The 22,896-nt window shown below is 39.6% G+C and overlaps 1 protein-coding gene and 1 long non-coding RNA gene across 5 annotated transcripts in view; one reads left to right on the forward strand and one right to left on the reverse strand.

Annotated features, from left to right (window-relative positions):
* The window catches only part of OPHN1 (oligophrenin 1), a 386,576-nt gene that overhangs the window by 138,534 nt on the left and 225,146 nt on the right, over positions 1 to 22,896 (reverse strand). For all 4 annotated transcript variants that reach the window (XM_032255831.1, XM_032255830.1, XM_032255828.1 and 1 more), the window contains 4 exons: positions 22,073 to 22,151; positions 18,953 to 18,986; positions 18,378 to 18,440; positions 17,397 to 17,471 (listed from right to left, as the gene is read on the reverse strand). In XM_032255831.1, the coding sequence (XP_032111722.1) occupies positions 17,397 to 17,471; positions 18,378 to 18,440; positions 18,953 to 18,986; positions 22,073 to 22,151 (251 nt within the window). The remainder of the gene's footprint in view (positions 1 to 17,396; positions 17,472 to 18,377; positions 18,441 to 18,952; positions 18,987 to 22,072; positions 22,152 to 22,896) is intronic.
* Positions 1,296 to 16,293, forward strand: LOC116535048. The gene is made up of 5 exons (XR_004262022.1): positions 1,296 to 1,307; positions 1,470 to 1,472; positions 5,140 to 5,148; positions 10,487 to 10,492; positions 16,224 to 16,293. It is a non-coding gene; the product is annotated as an uncharacterized LOC116535048 (long non-coding RNA).

A 22,896-nucleotide genomic window follows, 5' to 3' on the forward strand; every position in this document is an offset into this window, starting at 1 on the left:
TGGTTTTTGATGGCTGCATAATATTCCATGGTGTATATGTGCCACATTTTTCCTGTCCAGTCTATCATCAATGGGCATTTGGGTTGGTTCCAGGTCTTTGCTATTGTAAACTGTACTGCAATGAACATTCGTGTGCATGTGTCCCTATAGTAGAAAGATTTATAATCCTTTGGATATGTACCCAGTAATGGGATTGCTGGGTCGAATGGAATTTCTATTTCTAGGTCCTTGAGGAATCACCACACTTTCTTCCACAATGGTTGAACTAATTTACACTCCCACCAACAGTGCAAAACTGTTCCTATTTCTCCACATCCTCTCCAGCATCTGTTGTCTCCAGATTTTTTAATGATCGCCATTCTAACTGGCGTGAGATGGTATCTCAATGTAGTTTTGATTTGCATTTCTCTAATGACCAGTGATGATGAGCATTTTTTCATATGTTTGTTGGCCTCGTATATGTCTTCTTTTGTAAAGTGTCTGTTCATATCCTTTGCCCACTTGGGAATGTGCTTGTTTGTGTTATTCTTGTAAATCTGTTTTAGTTCTTTGTAAATTCTAGATATCAGCCCTTTATCAGATGGGTAGATTGCAAAAAATTTTTCCCATTCTGTTGGTTGCTGATTCACTCTAATGACTGTTTCTTTTGCCGTGCAGAAGCTGTGGAGTTTGATTAGGTCCCATTTGTCTATTTTGGCTTTTGTTGCCAATGCTTTTGGTGTTTTAGTAATGAACTCCTTGCCTATGCCTATGTCCTGAATGGTTTTGCCTAGATTTTCTTCTAGGGTTTTTATGGTGTTAGGTCTTACGTTTAAGTATTTGATACACCTGGGGTTAATTTTAGTGTAAGGTGTCAGGAAGAGATCCACTTTCTGCTTTCTGCACATGGCTAGCCAGCTTTCCCAACACCATTTATTGAACAGGGAATCCTTTCCCCATTGTCTGTTTTTCTCAGGTTTGTCAAAGATCAGATGGTTGTAGATATGTTGTATTGCCTCCGAGGCCTCTGTTCTGTTCCATTGGTCTATATCTCTGTTTTGGTACCAGTACCATGCTGTTTTGATTATTGTAGCCTTGTAGTATAGATTGAAGTCCAGTAACATGCCTCCCGCTTTGTTCCTTTTGCTTAGAATTGACTTGGCTATGCAGGCTCTCTTTTGGTTCCATATGAAGTTTAAGGTGTTTTTTTCCAGTTCTGTGAAGAAGGTCATTGGTAGCTTGATGGGGATAGCGTTGAATCTGTAAATTACTTTGGGCAGTATGGACATTTTCACAATATCGATTCTTCCTAACCATGAGCATGGAATGTTTCTCCATCTGTTTGTGTCCTCTCTTATTTCGTTGAGCAGTGGCTTGTAGTTCTCCTTGAAGAGGTCCTTTACGTTCCTTGTCAGTTGTAGTCCTAGGTATTTTATTCTCTTTGTAGCAATTGTGAATGGCATTTCATTATTGATTTGGCTCTCTTTAAGTCTGTTATTGGTGTATAGGAAGGCTTGTGATTTTTGCACATTGATTTTGTATCCTGAGACTTTGCTGAACTTGCTTATCAGTTTTAGGAGATTCTGGGCTGAGACGATGGGGTCTTCTAGATATACAATCATGTCGTCTGCAAATAGAGACAATTTTACTTCCTCCTTTCCTATTTGAATACCCTTTATTTCTTTTTCTTGCCTGATTGCTCTGGCTAGAACTTCCAGTACTATATTGAATAGGAGTGGTGAGAGAGGGCATCCTTGTCTACAGCCAGATTTCAAAGGGAATGTTTCCAGTTTTTGACCATTCAGTATGATATTGGCTGTTGGTTTGTCATAAATCGCTTTTATTACTTTGAGATACATTCCATCTATACCTAGTTTATTGAGGGTTTTAGCATAAAGCGCTGTTGAATTTTGTCAAAGGCCTTCTCTGCATCACTTGATATAATCATGTGGTTTTTGTCTTTGGTTCTGTTTATGTGGTGAATTACGTTTATAGACTTGCATATGTTGAACCAGCCTTGCATCCCTGGGATGAATCCCACTTGATCATGGTGGATAAGCTTTTTGATGTGCTGTTGCAATTGGCTTGCCAGTATTTTATTGAAGATATTTGCATCTATGTTCATCATGGATATTGGCCTGAAGTTTTCTTTTCTTGCTGAGTCTCTGCCGGGTTTTGGTATCAGGATGATGTTGGTCTCATAAAATGGTTTGGGAAGGATTCCCTCTTTTTGGATTATTTGGAATAGTTTCAGAAGGAATGGTACCAGCTCCTCTTTGTACGTCTGGTAGAATTCGACTGTGAACCCATTTGGACCTGGGATTTTTTTGGGTGTTAGGCTCTTAATTGCTGCCTCAACTTCAGACCTTTTTATTGGTCTATTTAGGGTTTGGACTTCTTCCCAGTTTAGGCTTGGTAGGATGCAAGTGTCCAGGAATTTATCCATTTCTTCCAGGTTTACTAGTTTATGTGCATAGAGCTGTCTGTAGTAATCTCTAATGACGGTTTGAATTTCTGTGGAATCTGTGGTGATATCCCCTTTATCGATTTTTATTGCATCTATTTGATTATTCTCTCTCTCTTTTTTTATTAATCTGGCAAGTGGTCTATTTTGTTGATCTTTTCGAAAAACCAGCTCCTGGACTTATTGATTTTTTGAAGGTTTTTTTTGTGTCTCTATCTCCTTCAGTTCTGCTCTGATCTTAGTTATTTCTTGTCTTCTGCTAGGTTTTGAGTTTTTTTGATCTTGCTCCTCTAGCTCTTTCAATTTTGATGATAGGGTGTTAATTTTAGGTCTCTCCTTGCTTCTCATGTGGGCATTGTTGCTATATATTTTCCTCTAGAGACTGCTTTAAATGTGTCCCAGAGATTCTGGTATGTTGTGTCTTCATTCTCATTGGTTTCGAAGAACATCTTTATTTCTGCCTTCATTTTATTGTTTATCCAGTCAACATTCAAGAGGCAGTTGTTCAGTTTCCATGAAGCTGTGCGGTTCTGAGTTAGTTTCTGAATTCTGAGGATTGTACTGTGGTCTGAGAGACTGTTATGATTTCCATTCTTTTGCATTTGCTGAGGAGTGATTTACTTCCAATTATGTGGTAAATTTTAGAGTAGGTGTGATGTGGTGCTGAGAAGAATGTATATTCTGTGGATTTGTGGTGGAGAGTTCTGTAAATGGCTATTAGGTTTGCTTGGTCCATGTCTGGGTTCAAGTCCTGGATATCCTTGTTAATTTTCTCTCGTTGATCTAATATTAACAATGGGGTGTTAAAGTCTCTCACTATTATTGTGTGGGAGTCTAAGTCTCTTCGTAAGTCATTAAGAACTTGCCTTATGTATCTGGGTGCTCCTGTATTGGGTGCGCATATATTTATGATCGTTAGCAGTTCTTATTGCATTGATCCTCTTACCATATGTAATGTCCTTCTTTGTCTCTTTTGATCTTTGTTGATTTAAAGTCTATTTTATCAGAGACGAGAATTGCAACTCCTGCTTTTATTTCCTCTTCTTTTCCTTGGTAAATCTTCCTCCATCCCTTTATTTTGAGCCTTTGTGTATCCTTGCATGTGAGATGGGTTTCCTGGATACAGCACACCCATGGGTTTTGGCTTTTTATCCAATTTGTCAGCCTGTGTCTTTTGATTGGGGCATTTAACCCATTTACATTTAGGGTTAATATTGTTATGTGTCAATTTGATATTGCCATTTTGATGCTAGCTGGCTGTTTTGCCCGTTAATTGATGCAGTTTCTTCATTGTGTTGTTGCTCTTTACAATTTGGTATGTTTTTGGAGTGGATGGTATTGGTTGTTCCTTTCTATGTTTAGTGCCTTTTTCAGGAGGTCTTGTAAAGCAGGCCTGGTGGTGATGAAATCTCTTGAGTACTTGCTTGTTCGTAAAGGATTTTATTTTCCCTTCACTTATGAAGCTTAGTTTGGCTGGATAGGAGATTCTGGGTTGAAAGTTCTTTTCTTTAAGGATGTGGAATATTGGCCCTCACTCTCTTCTGGCTTGTAGGATTTCTGCTGAGAGATCTGCTGTGAGTCTGATGGGCTTTCCTTTGTTGGTAACCCGACCTTTCTCTCTGACTGCCCTTAGCATTTTCTCCTTCATTTCAACCCTGGTGAATCTGATGATTATGTGCCTTGGGGTTGCTCTTCTTGACGAATATCTTTGTGGTGTTCTCTGTATTTCCTGGATTTGAATATTGGCCTGCCTTGCTAGGTTGGGGAAGTTTTCCTGGATAATATCCTGAAGAGCATTTTCCAGCTTGGATTCATTCTCTCTGTCACATTCAGGTACGCCTATCAAACGTAGATTAGGTCTTTTCACATAGTCCCACATTTCTTGGAGACTTTGCTCATTCCTTTTTACCCTTTTTTCTCTAATCTTGCCTTCTCATTTTATTTCATTGAGTTGATCTTCGACCTCTGATATACTTTTTTCTGCTTGATCAATTTGGCTGTTGAAACTTGTGTATGCTTCACGAAGTTCTCGTGTTGTGTTTTTCAGCTCCATCAATTCACTTATATTCCTCTCTAAGTTGTCTATTCTTTTCGTCAAATCTTTTTTCAAGGTTCTTAGTTTCTTTTTATTGGGTTAAAACATGTTCTTTTAGCTCACAGAAGTTTCTTATTACCCACCCTCTGAAGCCTGATTCTGTCAATTCATCACACTCATTCTCCAACCAGCCTTGTTCCCTTGCTGGTGAGGAGTTGTGATCCCTTGTAGGAGGAGAGGCATTCTGGTTTCGGGTGTTTTCAGTCTTTTTGCACTGGTTTCTTCCCATCTTTGTGAATTTATCCGCCTGTCGTCTTTGTAGTTGTTGACTTTCAGATTGGGTCTCTGAGTGGACGTCCAGTTTGTTGATGATGAAGTTATTTCTTTCTGTTTCTTAGTTTTCCTTCTAACAGTCTGGCCCCTCTGTTGTAGGACTGCTGAGGTCCACTCTAGGCCCTGCTTGCCTGGGGATCACCTGCAGTGGCTCCAGAACAGTAAGGGTTGCTGCCTGTTTCTTCTTCTGCTATCTTTGTCCCAGAAGGACAATGTCAGTCTGAGCTCCAAATGTCAGTCTGAGCTCTCCTTTATGAGGTGAATCTTTGGATATACGGGGGGCAGGGAGCTGCTTGGGGAGACAGTCTGTCCTTTATAGGAGCTCAAGTGCTCAGCTGTGAGCTCCATTTTTCATTCAGGAAGCTCTTGATTTTTCTAACAATACAAGGATAATCTCTCTAATATATGGATATTGCTTAATCCTTTCTGATTTTTATGATTCTACCTTAGTTCTCACCTTTCATTGACTAGTCCTTACAGAATATTATTCTCTGAGAGAGGCAATAATGTATATCCTTGTCCAGTTCTTTGACACTGCTGAGAATATAAAACATTTATATCACAAAAAAAGATTCTCTCCTTGAGCAAACTTGAGTCAGATTTCTCTGAATTCTCTTTCTGATTAGGTCCCAAAACCTTGGGTCTTGTTTTGGCCCATGTAGTCTGATGGCAGTAAGAATCCTGCTGAATCAGCTTAGTGAAAATCTCCTACCTTAGGTGTCTGAGAATGGTATCCTGTCTTGAGCAAGTATCCTATCAAGTCAGTTTAGCCACAATCCCCCTTTACTCCTGATGTTTCCTCTTAGCATTTCTCCATCCACTGCTTCCCAATATCTTAGGCAATTTTCTGCTGCTACAACAATATCACGGACTGGGTAATTTATGAACCAGTTTATTGGTTCATGATTCTGGAAGCTAAGAAACCCAAGAGCATGACACTGTCATCTGGTGCATCCTCCTCTGAGTCAAGAGCCACTTCTCAGAATATCTCTCAAATGGGCTTATAGAATGACTGTTTATTATTCAAAGTTTTACATAAAAACTATTGAAAAAATATATCACAAACTTTGACATAAAATTCTATCATAAAGTTTGTCTAATCTCAATCATTCAGACCCAAACAATGAAAGACTGGACTCAAACCATATTTTAAAAACCTTATAAATATGAATCCCCCCACATTTGGTTATTCCCTTCTGAAAGGTTATTAAGACAATATTGTAATGGTAGTGGCCTTCCTTAGTGCTGTTAAGTAACAAGCCTGAATTTTTGTTTGATCTGAAGAGTATTTTGGTGACCTGTTCAAATCATTATCTGACAAGATGCAAATTCCCTGCTTAAAATCCCTCTGCGGTTCCTCATTGCTATTATACTAAGGAATAAAATCCTTCACGTGACTGATAAGGTCCTGCAAAACCTGGAACCAGATTAAGGCTGCCAGATAAAATTCAGAGTCCAGTTAAATTTGAATTGCTTATAAACAATGGCTATTTTTTTCTTAGTATAAGTGTGTCCTAAATCTGTTTATCTGAATTTGAATTTTAACTGGGCATTCTGTATTTCGGTTTTTTTATTTGTTTGTTTTTTCAGATGGAGTTTCACTCTTGTCGCCCACGTTGGAGTACAATGGCACAATCTTGGCTCACTGCAACCTCTGCCGTCCGGGTTCAAGGAATTCTCCTGCCTCAGCCTCCCCAGTAGCTAGGATTACAGGCATGCACTGCCATGCCCAACTAATTTTGTATTTTTAGTAGAGATGGGGTTTCTCCATGTTGGTCAGGCTGGTCTCAAACTCCCGACCTCAGGTGATCCATCTGCCTTGGCCTCCCAAAGTGCTGGGATTACAGGCATGAGCCACAGCACCTGCATTGTATTTCATTTTTTAATTGCTAAATTTGGCAACCCTAGGCCAGTCACAGTGCCTCACACCTCTAATTCCAGCACTTTAAGAGGCCAAGGCAGGGGGATCACTTGAGGTTGGGACACCAAGACCAGCCTGGCCAACATGGTGAAACCCTGTCTCTACTGAAAATTTTTAAAAATTAGCCAGGTGTGGTGGTGGGTACCTGTAATCACAGCTACTTGGGAGGCTGAGGCAGGAAAATCACTTTAACCTGGGAGACGGAAGTTGCAGTGAGCCGAGATCGTGCCACTGCACTCCAGCCTGGGCAACAGAGCAAGACTCCATCACTAAATAAATATATAATAAATAAATTTGGCAACCCAATTCCATCTTTATCTTAGTGTCACTTTACACTTACATTTAAAATCTGAGTTCAAGACCATGGTGTTCACAAATCCTATGTCTAGAACTCTGGCCTGAGGCCGGATGACCATAGCCATTAAAACAAGTATTTCATCTCTGCAGGAGGCAAGTTAACTAGCAAATTCAAGTTGGCTTGAAAGTGGTAGGATCTCCCAGACCACTGGTGGGTACATATAGACACAGAATAATGGCTATACCTTGGGCACTGGGGTGAGGAACAGACTGGGAGTGTGCAAATAATTACAGTTTGATAAAATCTTGGGACTGACTTAAAAGCTCTGTAGCTTCTCCTTTTTTCTATGATGATAGTTTCTCCACTGGGGGAGCCTCCACAGTTGAAATAACCAATATTCACTGAGGGGGTCCTACCCAGAGGACCCCCAGGGACATGCGTAGTTCTTGGACAATGAACTGTTGGGGAATAGAGGCCTCACAGGACAGGAGGACTCTGAAGAGTAAGAGGATAACGAGGGAGAGACAGAGAGAGGGAAAGGGAGGAAGAGAGGGAAGGAGAGAGAAGAAAGACACATTCAAGAAACAAAGAAGTGGAACTACAAGATCTTCCTCTGGCCTTTTCAGAAACCTAGGAGGTATGGGTTGTTAATGTAAAAGGTACCCAGAGGTAAGAGCACCAAGCTGAGGCAGTGAAAAGATAATGAACTGGCCTAGGAGGCTCCATGGAAATACTGAAGTTGAAAACAGAGGCTCTGGCTGGGCGCAGTGGCTCACGTCTGTAATCCCAGCACTTCGGGAGGAGATGGGCGGATCATTTGAGGTCAGAAGTTCCAGACCAGCCTGGCCAGCATGGTAAAACCCTGTTTCTACCAAAAGCTACAAAAATTAGCCGGGCCCCAACATTTCCAGGAATTTCAGAGGGACTTGGAAAATACAAAGGCCCATAATAACACTCCATTAAATTAAAGATTCTGGAAATTCTAAATAGGATTGTCAACCAAGATTAAGAAATTCTACTTAAGATGCTGAAGTGTGAAGCAGAACAGATATACCCAGAAGTAACTACATAACAGCAAGAAATCTACAATAATATAAATTGCATTAAGTACATATCTGGTAGAGAAGAGGAGGTGATTAACTGTTTTGAGTAAGATGAGGTTTGACTTCAGAGGATACAATACTATGGGAGGTCATAATATGCCACCCTAAAATATAAAGAATTGTTGACCCGAAGAAAATTAAGAAGCAGCAGGTACAGGAAAGCTCTCTGCCCTCCATTTGCCTAAAAGCAGGACATAGATTTACAAAGACAAAGGTATCCCGACCCAAAATACCTTTATACCAGGGAGAACAAAGGTTAAAAAGTTAAACCACTGAAGAAAACTTTAGACACTTATTGGCCTAGAAATGGTAGCAGAGGAATTTATATTAACAAGCCTTACTAACTAGCTGTCATCTCTCATTTATTTTGCTTCCCAGATATTGCTGCCAGTAGAGATTCAAAGTCCTTTTCCTTTGTCTTGTCACTTCTTTAAAACAAATTTAAAAAAACACTGTTCTTTGTTGAAGGTGCTCTATAACCTGAAATTCAAAGCTACCTATTTGAGAATTATTCATTTCCTGGGTATCTCCCAGGTATATGTTTTCTCTTACTAACTTTATCTTTTGTTACAAGGGTATGATCCAATTAAGAATTTACGAGAGCTGAAAAAAATTGTTTTTTAGCCTACAACACCTAAACGGAAAATTGACTGATAAGCAGCAATTTACAAGGTGTTTAAATATAGAGGCATGAAAAATACGGCCTGACTCTAGACTGTGAATTTTTTTTTTTCCTCTGAGATGGCAATTTCTCCACCAGAGGGAGACCACAACATGCTTTAAAAGGGAATGAGTCAAAAAGAGGAATGTGGTTGGGTCCTGTGACTCACCCCTGTAATCCTAGCACTTAGGGAGGCCAAGACAGGTGGATCAAACTCCTGAGGTCAAGAGTTTGAGACCAGCCTGGCCAACATGGTGAAACCCCATCTCTACTAAAAGTACAAAAATTAGCTGGGTGTGGTGGCATGTGCCTGTAATCCCAGCTACTCTGGAGGCTGAGGCAGGAGAATCGCTTGAACCCGAAAGGCTGAGACAGGAGAGTTGTTTCAACCCAGGAGGCGGAGGCTGCAGTGAGCCGAGATTGCACCACTGCACTCCAGAGAGAGACTCCTTTGTCTCAAAAAAAAAAAGGGGGGGGTGGGAAGACGGATCAACACTGTATTCAGGTATAAATGCTTTTGTTTTGTTTTCATACCGTTTCACTGTTGTTGCCCAGGCTGGAGTGCAATGGCGTGATCTCAGCTCACTGCAACCTCTGCCTCCTGGGTACAAGTGATTTTCCTGCCTCAGCCTCCAGAATGGCTGCAATTATAGGCACCCACCACCATGCCCAGCTAATTTTGTATTTTTAGTAGAGACGCGGTTTTACCACGTTGGCCAGGCTGGTCTCAAACTCTTGACCTCAAATGATCCACTTGTCTTGGTCTCCCAAAGTGCTAGGATTACAGGTATGAGCCACCACACCCACAAACGGTTTTAAAGCTGGATGTGATCATCTGTCAACAAAGGAAGCACTGAGGAAAAGACGAAGGCAACAAAAAGGAGAAATAAAAGATGATCTTCAACAGTGAAAAGAAGCTATGATTTCCCTTTGCTCATTATCATCTACACAGGTTAAATGAGAAATCACCTCTGATAAGGACGTAGAAATCTTTGAGAAATATGGCTTCCTATAAGAAAATCCTACTGATTTGCTGCTTATTATCTGTTGTTTGCAAATATTAATTACATGTCAGCTCAGATAACTTGGTGGTCCTAATGCTATCTGTAGAAATTAACAAAAGCTGTATTTTGCGAAACTACATACAATAGAAACCCTGTGCAATAGTATAGCAAAATACAACCATGTATGGAATGGTTCATGTTTTTGAGAAAAACAAACATTCTCTAGGGAGAGATATGCATCACAAAAAGTATTCATTAATTCCACAAATATTTCCTGTGTGTCAGCCACTGCGCTGAATATCATATTCCTAGAGATCCGGGCATCTAGTAAAGAAACATGAACAGAGAAACGCTAAAGCATGTACTACCTACCTGGGAATTTTATAACAAATTTTCCCAGATGACAGCCACATTTGATCTAGGGAAGACTAGTCTTTCATTTCTGATCACCTTGTCTGGGTACTTGTATCAAGAAGGGTACCAGTGTATGCTCATGGAAAAGATTTTATGAAAATGGGTTGCTAGTCATAGTATAAGAATGTCAGGAGGCAAAGGAGATGGAAGAAGAGAGGGGAAAAAAAAAAGAGAAAGGGAGGTAAGCTGTAGCCCTAAACACTAGTGTATGCGTTGAATAAATATTGTGTGAATCAATGAATGAGAGAGAGAGTTGCAAGACAAGGTTAAGGAGAAAGGGGTTCCTGAGGCAAGGCAGAAAGAAGACAAACAATAAGACCTGGAAAAAACTGAAATCCACTGGAGTTCAAGCAGCTAAAATAAGGTATACATTACACATCAAGAAAAGGAAAACTGTTACAGTCTCCCAAACTAATATATTCTACTTGTATGGTTTAACATTAAGATGGTGAAAGATCTTGGTTTAAGAAACAGGCTGCTTTTTTTCCAAGGGGAAGACTACGGTTTCTCTTTTCCAGTTGTCTCTACTGCTTCATGTCCTTATGCTGCCAGTGGGGATCAACAGAATCCCGAATCTGGGATAGTCCAGAATTTATTCTGGGAGAAAAATGTATGACTGTATCTATGAACTATAGCTGCTGCTAGCCACTAAGTTGCAGGCCAGCGATTTGTGTCCGCCTTCTTCACTGTTACATCTCTACGACTTGATACGGTATCTGGCACTTAGGAGGCACTCAGGAATATTATGTGGAATTAATGAAAGAATGAACACAGCAGGGCATAAGAGATGATCAGGGCATAGTTCATCTGCCTAACCTGGCTCAAAATGGGGGTTCTGGGGATCCTAGTATTACCAACAGAAATCAAGAGGCTAAACTGGTTGCTCTGGGTCCATAATCCATTTCAGGCAGATAACCTGAAACTGGCTCTGGGATACAGCATGCTTGATAATATTACAGTTTTGTTTTTGTTACTTTTTTCTTTTTTTTTTTTTTTAAAAAAAAAAAAAAGGCTAGTGGTGAAAAGAAATGCCATAGGAAAAAAGTGAACAGACTGAATACAGAACAAGTTTCTCCAAAGAAAAGTGTAAATGATACTCTGGCTCGAAGAGCTGAGACATCTTGGAAAGCATGGTATCTTAGCCATTTCACGCTACTATAACAAATTACCAGAGACTGAGTGGCTTATAAACAACAGAAATTTATTCCTCACAGTTCTAGAAGCTGAAAGTCTAAGATAAGGGTGCCAGCATGGTTGGGTTCTGATGAAGGCCTTTTCCAGGCTACAGACTGATGACTCCTCATTACATTTTCACGTGATGTAAAGAGAGCAAGCTAGCCCTCGGGCATCTTCCCACAAGGGTACTTACCCCATTCATGAAGACTACGTCCTTATGATCTTATCCAACTACTTATCCCATTCATGAAGACTATGTCCTTATGATCTTATCCAACTCAAATTACTTCACAAAGGCCCCATCTCAATACCATCATACTGGGGAATCAGTTTCAACATATAAATGGGGATGAAGTACAATCATCCACTTCCTAACATATGTCATATGCCAATGAAAGGAATTTATTTCTGCTCCTTTTGAGGAAATAAGTGAGAACATCACAATGAGTCATAGGTCAATAAGATAATCACTGCCTAAAGGTTTAATCATGTATTCCAAAAAGGAAGAATCAAGGATGACCTTGGGGTCCATTTAGGAGCATCAGAGTGAGTGTCCTAAAACTCTGAATGGAATAGCGTAGGCAATAGGCAGATTTCTGGTTCCCAAAGGTGTCCAAAATCTAATACCAGGAACCTGGGAATATGTTAAGTCACATGCCAAAGGAGAATTAAGGTTACAGATAGGTTTAAGGTCACGGATAAGCTGACCTCGAGATAGAAGATTATTCTGATTATCTAGGTGGATGGAATGTAATCACAAGGGTCTTTTAAAGTGGAAGAGGAAGGCAGAAGAGAAAGAAGCAAAGTGATGGCAGCATGAGAGAGACTCTGCCTGGTGTTGCTAAAGTGGATCATGAGCCAAGGAAAGTGGGCAGCTTCTAGAAGCTGTAAAAGGTAAGAGAACAGACTGTCTTCTCAAAAAAAAAATCTAGCCCTGCTGACACCTTGATTTTAGCTCCATAAGAATTACTTTAGGCTTCTGACCTCAAGAACTATAAGAGAATAAATTTGTATTGCTTTAAGCCATTAAGTTTGTGATAATTTATTACAGCAGCACAGGAAACTAATACAAAAAAATCCCCTGAATCCTTATGCATAGTGACATAGCTGACAGACTCTCCCCAAATCAGAAACACTGCAGCAGGAAGCAGGCGGGATAACAGCATTACTAGATTCATATGTCAAAAAGTAAATTTATTTTTGCTAACTTAAAATACCTGTAAGAGAAAAATTCCTATCCCACTGTTTACATACTTATAAGAATGCTAGGAAATGGCATTATGTCAGCTGAGAACTAAAAATGAATTTGCTATCATCAATTATTCAGATCTTGAGAAGATAATAGAAAAGGAACAAACTTTATTTCTAAAAGTTTTTGAACTCAGTTTTATTGAACTCAAATGCAAATAGGAAATAATTTTGAAAGAGTAACAGTACATATCCATTTACATAAATTACTTCAACTTCTAGTAGTACTACTTCAAAGCAAGCATGATTTGAGAATAATCAATGTATTTTAAGTGGTAAGTATAGTAATGATTAATGTATTGAACCTATATAAAATGTATTCATGACATACATGTATACATACACACACATATACAAGGATCTGGCTATACTAATAAAAGTATTTTGATATGTATGGAAAGCTAAAGATTACATTATACTACAGTATCAGAAAGATGGTTAATATATACAGTTGTTTGAAAGATTAATGCATAGAGTTCAAGTTCTGCAACTCCTAGGGTGTGGTATGTTTTTGTTTTATTTTCTAGGAGACTCTGAATTTCTCATTCAGACAAAGAGATCATATAACTTGAAATGCATTTATTATCTATTTGTCCAAATATATGTGAATTTAATGCTAAAGTCTCCAGATACTGAATAATTCACATTAATTATGAAAATAGAAAAATGACTGCATGCATATTCCTACTCTATTGTCTGTCTATATACATTAGGTATTCCACTTGGTTTCTGAAAAGTCCACTTATCTTATTGTAATACATAATGATGAAATGAGAAATTTAAATATCTAAACAGGAAATAAAAATAACATAAATAACATCTTCCAAGTGACTTGTTACTTCACTCACTAAGGCAGGTCCTCTTCTGTTTAGATCAGTAGGCCTCTGGCATGGTAAGGGGATTATGGGAACAACACTTTCCTGTTTATGGCTGCCAGCCAGGCTCAACTCTATCAAGAGCCCCTGCTGATAGAACCAATCTCATTGCTCTCCACGCCCCATCTCACCTCACTGCTCCATTGTGAAATACTTAAGAGTCTCTGGAGTACAACATGATTATTAAGACTGTAATGACAATGGGAGGTATTTTCATTAACAAGATAGTTATAGCTTGATAAAGGAAAGAGAAACAGAACTTTTACACGAGGTTCCAAGTTGTCCCTGAGATGATCAGATTGACTTCTCTGTGCCAAGGTGACTTACAATGGATCTAGCACCAGTGAAGACTCTAATTCTCAATGCATAGAACCTATTAACGTAAGGCATCACACAAAAATCTGGTGTAGGCAAGGAATGTGACCAACCAACCAACAGCCTGATTGAAAATAACTATTGATTATGAATGTGTTGCCTTTGACTTTTTTCTCTGTGTTATATTTTATTTCCCCAAAAGACAAGCTTTTGTGTAGGGGAAGAAGGAAAGCCTTTAGTAAACAATAGAAGAAAGGCTACTGGTACAAGTTATAGGAGATGTCATAGGCAAAGAAGTCTGAGAATTGTTTAGGTTAACCAAAATAACAAGAAATATCCTTTTGGCTAGCATAGAGCATAAGAAAAAAAAGAGGGAGAGATGGTACACAACCAAAAGGCAATGGATGCTCACCCTCCAGGATAAATCATGATGGGTCCACATGCAGCCAAGGCAACAAGCCCCTGGTGGTGTGAGACTAGATCAGGAAAGGGTGAAAACAAGCAAGGCAACTTAGAGGATCCCAGTGAAAAACGCCAGAGGATATAACATAAAAGGAACTTAGAAGGAAGGTCTCCCCACATAACTAGACATTGAAAGGTAACTGAGAGTTTCCCAGCAGAACGTAAGCTCCACATAGGTGGAAAACACAGGGATTATGTTCACTGTTCAATCCACAGCCCTGAACACAATGCTTCATGCTTGGGTAGGCAAGCAAATATTTGCTGAATAAATAAATAAATGAATGAGGATCACCACATCTGGACTTTCGTACATTTGGGGCAGGGATCGGGATTGCCACTTTCATATACAAATAAGGAATTCGACAGTTTTATATTGTATCTATCAATATTTATATCTAGAGCTTCCTGGTCTATATTTTAGATTATTTCTGTGAGAGCTAGTATTTGGAGAATGGTGTTGAATAGATGAAATACACCAACTCTGCCACTTTCCTTAATACTTAAATCAAATTGTACTGCTATGTGTGATTCGAAGGAACCACTTCAGTCCTATTAAAGCCCATAAGAGAATGAGTGGGATGCCTGGCATGGCGTTTTTTGGCTTATATCTTATACATTCTTATATCTTATACATCAGATATAAGAATGGAGTGATACTGGAAACAGAATCCTCAATAGTTCAATAATTATCTGAATAAATATCTGAGTTCAATAATTTTTCAGAGATTCAATATCCTGGACCATGCTGTCAGCTGTTTTACATACGAAAAGTGTCCTTAGTTAGTGAGATGGGTTGCAAATTGACCAGGAATAAACAATTCAAATTTTTTAAAGTCAAGAATGTAAATGATTAATGAAAACAGATACTGAGGTACAAATGATGTAATCTGGAATTCAAAAACCACACCTTCTATGACAGCACTATAACATCCTCAAGTGTAAATAGGGTTGGTTGTTCAACCTGCAGGCTTGTGAGAGATTAGCTATGCATCACAGTGAGAACCAAAACATATGTACTTTATCCAATCTGCACTTTTCCACACTCAATTTGTTCTCTAATATTGTGAAAACTCAGCTTACCAGATGCTTCACCGCCACTCACAAAAGGAAGAAGAGTAGATTTGCGGGGAGAGAAATACAGGTAGATACCTGTGGACCATCTATGTAGAGGGAACTTGTGCAGAGATTCAAATATTGATTCCCTCAGCCTTTAGGGTTTCTTGCCTCAGTGATGTCCATTTACCCAAGCATGCAATATAAAGATGATCATTCTAATGTGTGCCATGACCTTAATATGACTGAGAAGCACAGGTGCAGTGGGCAAGTAAATATTTGCATTTAGAACTCATCAGATGATGTCTGGAGCAGAGGTTTTGTCAGCGTTACAGGTACTAATAAAAAGCACGAAGAGAGAATACCACTTCCAGCCATGGTGGACTAGCTGGTATCAGACTTGCCTTCCTGCTGTAACAACTAGAATACTGAACAGTATACAGGAAACTCCTGTATTATTGAACAATGGATAACACAGGACCATGACTCTGAGAAGAGGAATACAATCAAGATTAACTGCTACCTTCTCCACAGCTTATCTTTTTTTTTTTTTTTTTGAGACAGAGTTTCACTCTTTTTGCCCAGACTGGAGTGCAATGGCGCAATCTGGGCTCGCTGTAACCTCCACCTCCCAGGTTCAAGCGATTATCCTGCCTCAGCCTCCTAAATACTTAGGATTACAGGCATGCATTACCATGCCTGGCTAATTTTGTATTTTTAGTAGAGATGGGGTTTCTCCATGTTAGTCAGGCTGGTCTCGAACTTCCGACCTCAGGTGATCCTCCCACCTCGGCCTTCCGAAGTGCTGGGATTACAGACGTGAGCCACAGTGCCCAGCCAGCTTGCTTCTTAAAAGCACTTTTTGGATTGCAGCAGATGGAGGTAAGGATCAACGCTTAGGAAGGCTGAAGCAGCTAGAATTAGCAGGGCACAGTACCAGAGAAGAGTTAGCTATGTAGATAAAGAGCTCAACAACCTTACCTGAGGGTGAATACTTTACATCTGGCCTAACAAAGCTTAAAAAGAAGCCTCAAATAAGTAAAACTGATGCACAAATAACTGCCCACAAAACAAAATTCAGTCCTCTTTAAAAGAAATCAACAAAATCGAGACACTAAGTCACAATATCCAGCAACCAATAAAGATTTTGAGAAATATTTTTTAAGAAAGAAAAATGTGAGCCATAACCAGGATTTAAAAAAAAAAAATCAATCAATAGAAAAACATGTATAAAAAGAAGTAAACCAGAACAAAGACAGAACTGTAGGAAACACTTGGTCAAGGTATAAAAAATAGAAATAAAAAAAAAGGTTCAGCAACTTACGGAAAAGGAATCCTGTAAGATAATTAGAAGAGGTCAGGCATTGTGGCTCATGCCTGTAATCCCAGCACTTTGGGAGGCAAAGGCAAGAGGATCATTCAAGGCCAGGAGTTCAAGACCAGCCTAGGCAATATAGTGAGACTCTATCATTACAAAAAAATAAAAAATCAGCCTGATGTAGTGGTACGTGCCTATAGTCCCAGCTACTCAGGAGGCTGAGGTTGAGGCTGCAGTGAGCCATGATCATGCCACTGCACTCCAGCCTAGGGAACAGAGCTAGATCCTGTCTCAAAAAAAAAAAAAAAAAAAAAAAAATGATGTGAGAAGAATCAGGAGTGATGTGTTATGGAAGTCATGTAAGGAGAAAATTTCAAAAAAGAGAAAGTGGTCAACAAAGAGATCAAGTAAGACAGAAACTCAGAAGTGTTCGCTGGATTTCGTAAGAAGATACCTACTAAGCCTGGCCACACAGTTCCAGTTGAGACATAAGGGAAGAAGTTGTATTGCTGAGAGTTTCTGGAGTGAATGGGATATGAGGAAGGAGAGATGACAGCCATTTTGAGGATAAGATTGCCTTTGCCCAGGTTGGGCAATTATATGTATGTTTTACCTTAGAAAACAATTTTTTCAGCTATTCTACCACATTTCTTAGCAGTGTCTACTTTCTCTTCCAGTCACATTTCTTTTTAACACTTAAGTACTCCCAATAAGAATTATCCAAGTAAAATTGTTACCAAAAAAGGCATTCAGCAGCTTTTGAACCTGAATGTTGCTGCCCACAGTGCGGTACAACCCCTCTGTCTTGATCCCTAGTGGGGGGAAAAAACAGGTTAGTTTCACTTGCATAGCGAGAGCTGTCATCTCCCTCTGGTATGCTAGAGTCAGTTCAGATAGGAAGGGGTGACACTACATACTCCAAGTTCCCCAGCCTTCCCGATAACAGGGGAATAGTCCTAAAGCATCTCTCCAAATTATCCATCCTTTCATTTGGAGTGTACCAAGCCCTCATTAATCTGAAGAGAAGAAAACAAATCCTATAGTAAATAGAAGCATATACTTAGTTTGGGCAGCAGCAGAAAGCTGAAAATGGCACTGCCATCTTAGAAAGGAGTTCATTTAATTGAAAAAGGAGGAAGTATCAACCCTCAAGTTCCTCTAAGCAGCGATATAAAGTAGGAGAGGGCTGGAGTAAGGCAGCTGTGAAACAAAAGGCCATTTCCTGCACCAAAAAAGACTGAAAAAAAATTCAAAGAACAAACAGGCTTGATTCATACACTACACTTGCCTACAGTCAAAATATCCTCAGAAGGAAAACAGGGCGTATCGGCAACCAGGAAGAACGCTGATTCTACATCTCCCTGAGTTTAGCTCAGCCCCCCATCAATTTTTATACCAATATGTATTGTGGCAGAAATTGAACTCCTGATTATTTAGGATAGAATCATCATGACACTGCTTAATGAGTTCCAGGTACTATTTGAGAATACTTTATAAAACTATAAACTTATAAACCTATAACCTTTTCAAACCTAATGGGAAGAATCCACAAATTATCCAAATATGTTTAGAATTTTCTGAAATTTTATAGTTTGCATCTAGTACACAAGCTTTAGAAACAGTCTTCATTCCTAAAATGCTACTTCAGAGAAATTACCCAGGATAAAATCAGAGTGACCAGATTTCAGACAATGCCAAGGCTATGGTTCAGATCTTACCTTTGGTCTCAATAATATTGATGCACTTTCTAACAAACTTGAAGCCCACTTCATTTAGCTCCACTGTTTCAAGCAAAGGAAAACAGAGTTAGATTCTGCTGCAACAAGTGTCACCTACTAAACATTTAATGACCATGCAAAGGGACTGCATGGAGAGAGCTAGGGTGTTTGTTTGCTCATCTCCAATCACTCTTAAGTGGAAAAATTCATTTATTCAGGGGAGGTTTAGCATTTTAACTCTCATAACACAAAATACTTCTATTTAGCTCTTTGCATTGTCTGCTTTTAGCATGAGCAAAGTCATATGTGAAATGGTAGCAAGAAATATACACAGTTTCTATCATGCTTCCAGAGCAGGAAGGATATAATATGTTTCTCTACCCACAATGTAAGCTAACATGAAGTATCTACCTTAGTTCAATTACCAGATGCATTAAAAAATATATATGACTGAATTTCATTTCACACAAAGGCATCCATATACAGACTTGTGTTAATAGTACGCATCATTAATGATTATATAATCATCATTAATGATTTATAACATCAGTACAACAAAAACTTGAATGACTCACTTTCTTGCTGTTTTGTTATAGGGCTGTGGTAGATCTACAAAAGAAGAGAAACAGAACGATCCATGGCTACTGTTAATCAATATAGGAAAACAGAGAACTTAATAGTAAATCTCTTTCCCCAGATAGGCATTAAAAAATGACTAGAAACTCCAGGAGGTTAACAAGATAGTAAAGTGGGTTAAATGTAACCATTTTGCCAAGATTGCTAGAAAATACTTGAACAGACCAGGCGCAGTGGCTCACGCCTGTAATGCCAACAATTTGGGAGGCCAAGGTAGGCAGATCACTTGAGGTCAGGAGTTTAAGACTGGCCTGGTCCTCACCATAGCACTAGATGTTGCTTCTAGAATCAAGCACTGAGTGGCTTCTAGAATTGAGGCACTACATCAAACCTTCAGAAAGGCCAATGCCTGTGGTTCTCAAAGTGTAGTCGGGCCAGGGACCCCTGGGAGTCCCCAGACCCTTTCAGGGCCTCCATAAGGTCAAAACTATTTTTATAATAATATAATACTAAGATGTGATCTGCCTTTTCCACTCTTGCTCTATCAGTGTGCAGTGGAGTTTTCCAGAAGCTTTGCAATGTGTGGTAATGCAACAGATTGAGTACAGAGGCAGATGTGAGAATCCAGCCATCTTCAATTTAGCCAGCTGTTAAAGAGACTTGAAAATATGTAAAATGATACTGCTCTTCTTATTAGACCATTTTGTCCTTAAAAATCTAGGATTTTAAAAATAAAAACGTTATTGATATCAACATGTAATAAGTTTATATGTTAAATGAATTAATAAATGTTTTTAAATTTAAAAAAGAAAGACCAGCCTGGTGAATATCATGAAACCTGTGTCTACAAAAATTAGCCAGGCATGGTGGTATGCACCTGTAATCCCAGCTGCTGGGGAGGCTGAGGCAGGAGAATGGCTTGAAACCAGGAGGTGGAGGTTGCAGTGAGCCGAGATTACGCCACTGCACTCCAGCCTGGGTAACAGAGCAAGACTCTGCCTCAAAAAAAAAAAAAAAAAAAAAAACTTGAACAATTCCTGAAAATTACACTGAATTTCACACAGTTCACTGTATCTAAGTTGTAGCCAATCCATCTTAGATATTTACTTATGTAACACTTGGAGCATTTTTATGATAAGGCAAGGAAGCAGGAAAGTGTTTTCCTCATGGCTATGTACCTGTCTAATGGGCATTATAAAATTTAAATATTCCTAACACCAATCTCCACCCTCAAAGACTAGCTGATGAATGCTTCTCTGGAGAAAGGTAAATGTCCATCTGAAAGAGATCCATGAATACACCAAGATTAGTCTGTGTTGTCTTGGAGCATGTGCTGCAATAGCTATGTGAGAGACCAGAAAGGAGACTGTTGACTCTTGAAGTCGAGTCCAGGCTCTGCCTCTACCTCTTTAGGAAATTTTGGACATGCCCTTTCCATTTTCCAGGTCTCAAAATTTGTATCAGTAAAGTGATCAAGGTTGGAGTAGATGTTCCTTCAAGCCCTGATCTTCTTTGACAATTTAGGCAACGGCATGGATGAGATATGTAAGACTAGTGAACTGGAGTGTTTAGTAAAGCAGCAACAACGTTAGTAATGTGACGCTGCAGGAAATGAGCCCTCTATATGCCATCTGTTAAGAGTCTGTTTGGACAGCCTCTCCTTAAAATAAGTTCTGCATATGTGTATATGCCCACAGATATTTCAGTAGGAGAGATTTCTGTGCTGGCCAGCCTTTGCTGCCACTTTTCTAAACAAGGGATTTGTGAAAAATCTGCCATGATCAAGTTGGTACAGATCCACATTCAGTGGGCCCATGTGCTCCCATCACTCTCCACAAAAAGCCATCTGCATCCTTTGATTTTTAAAAACCTAAAGGGAGAGCAAACTTGGGAGAGGGAATCAAAAGATAAATGCCTTGCTGAGCTTCATAGCATCTGCCTACAGAAACCTCATAAGCATGAAAGAGTTCAGCAGCAGGTTTCTGCGAGGTGACAGAGGGAAGACAGTCCTGGCATATTTTCTCAATGGCAGTCTTCAGAATACCAAGTCTTTCCTGCTACCTTCCAGTTTACTATAAGTGCAATCTGGGATCTAGTTACCCTTCTTAAATCTCCAGCATACTGAGGATGCATATGAAGAAAAACCTGGAATGTATTTTCCCTCCTAGCCAGTTTTTCACTTGAATAAAGCAAGGAAATAAGACTGTATCTGAACACTGTTAGATCTTAGGAGTTCTGCATCCCCCATTCAGATCAGCTAGCACACTGTGGTTTACAAGATGACTTTCATCTGGTTTTCATAAGCAACCCTGCGAGACAGGTAAAAAGAAATTATTAAAGCCGTTTTATTGAGGAGAAGAAAATGAGCCTCAGAGAGGTGAAATGATTTGCCTAAGGTCACATAGCCATTTAATGGCAGCACTAGTACCTGTATCCAAGCTTTCAGAATTCCAACACCAGGAAGAGATTATTTCATATGCAACTAAGAAATCAGAATGTTTTTCAATGATTTCCAACTGTTCCTATTGGTTGCTTGATGATACTCAGTAACCCTTTCAAGGGATTGTGTGTCCCCCTGCATAACGGTGCTCTAAACGGAACAGTACATCTTGGGATACAGGATGGCAATGCCATCTCCACTACCAGCTGTACCCTTAAAGAGAATAAGCTGAGTTGGTGGTATAAGGGTGAGGCAGAAAAATCATTCTGAATAAAAGCTTAATAAGTGCTTATTTATAACTATAGCAATTATTTTTCATATTAACATAATTAAGTAACACATACTGATTTTATAACCTGAAAAATGGCTTAATTCTTTCTGAAGAAAAGCTTATGGACATAGCTACATAGCCTAACACTAGAGCAGGGAGCTGAGAGAGCTGCATTCTATGCCTCGTTTTGATGTCTTCTCTGAGCGTGGTCTCAGAAAAGTCCCTCAACCTCTCTGGAACTCCAGTTGCCTTACCTGCTAAGAGATGTAGAAACAACTTACAACTCTAAAACTTTTGAGACTAAACAATCCATTCACCATTTAATTGTCTTAGACCCACTGATACCACTAGAGGGCACTCATACACTGGCATATGCTGGGGAGATTGCCCCAGTGTCAGGTAACTTACAGGCTCTTTCCCATCCATGGCTTCCATCCAAAGCCTTCTGTTAGCTTCTGAAAGGGCCTGCAGAGTGATGGTTCCTGGCCTGAAGGGGGGAGGGGAATGATAAGTTTAAAGCAGAAAACTCATCTGAAAGAATGGAGTCTTGTGATCTAGGATCCCTCTCTGCCCTGGAGGTCGTCACACTGAACAAGCACAGGCCTACAGAATACGCATTTTTCAAAAATCTCTTTTACTCAGGAAAACAATGAGCAATTTAGAGAACAGTAACTTTGGGAACCATGGAGGTGGGGGTGGCATCTTGGCGGCCTTGTGCCAAGATCGTGTAAGAAATAGGAAGGTAAATGTCAAGACGCCTCCATAACGCACACCTAAATTGGCTCCATTGTGCTCAAACCAAACAGAGGCTCTCCCTGCCTTCCTCTCTTGGAAGCCAGCCACTTTGTCTGAGCTCTAGGAGTGAGCATGTACATCACAGGCACATTCATCTGTCAGTGAAATGCCTTTGCTTCTTCTAGCACCTGCGATGTCCAAGAAGCATTTTGAGTTGGAATAAATTCAACAACATGCATACTGGCTGAGACACAGGGAGGAGGTGTTTTGGCTAACAAGCAATTTTATGACTAATAACAACTAATATATGCTGAATGCTTACTAGGTGACAAATTGTTTTCTAAGTAAACTATGTATATTTAACTGAACACATACAATAAGGCAGTTGTTATGGTAATCATCCTTATTTCACAGAAGGGGAAACTGAGGCACAGAGTAATTATCCAAGGTCATATAGCAGGGAACTACTAGAGGCAGGACTTAAACCCAGAAAGTCT

This window comes from Sapajus apella, unplaced genomic scaffold (genome assembly GCF_009761245.1).
Source record: "Sapajus apella isolate SASKATOON/1434 unplaced genomic scaffold, GSC_monkey_1.0 scaffold91, whole genome shotgun sequence".
Taxonomy (NCBI): Eukaryota; Metazoa; Chordata; class Mammalia; order Primates; family Cebidae; genus Sapajus; species Sapajus apella.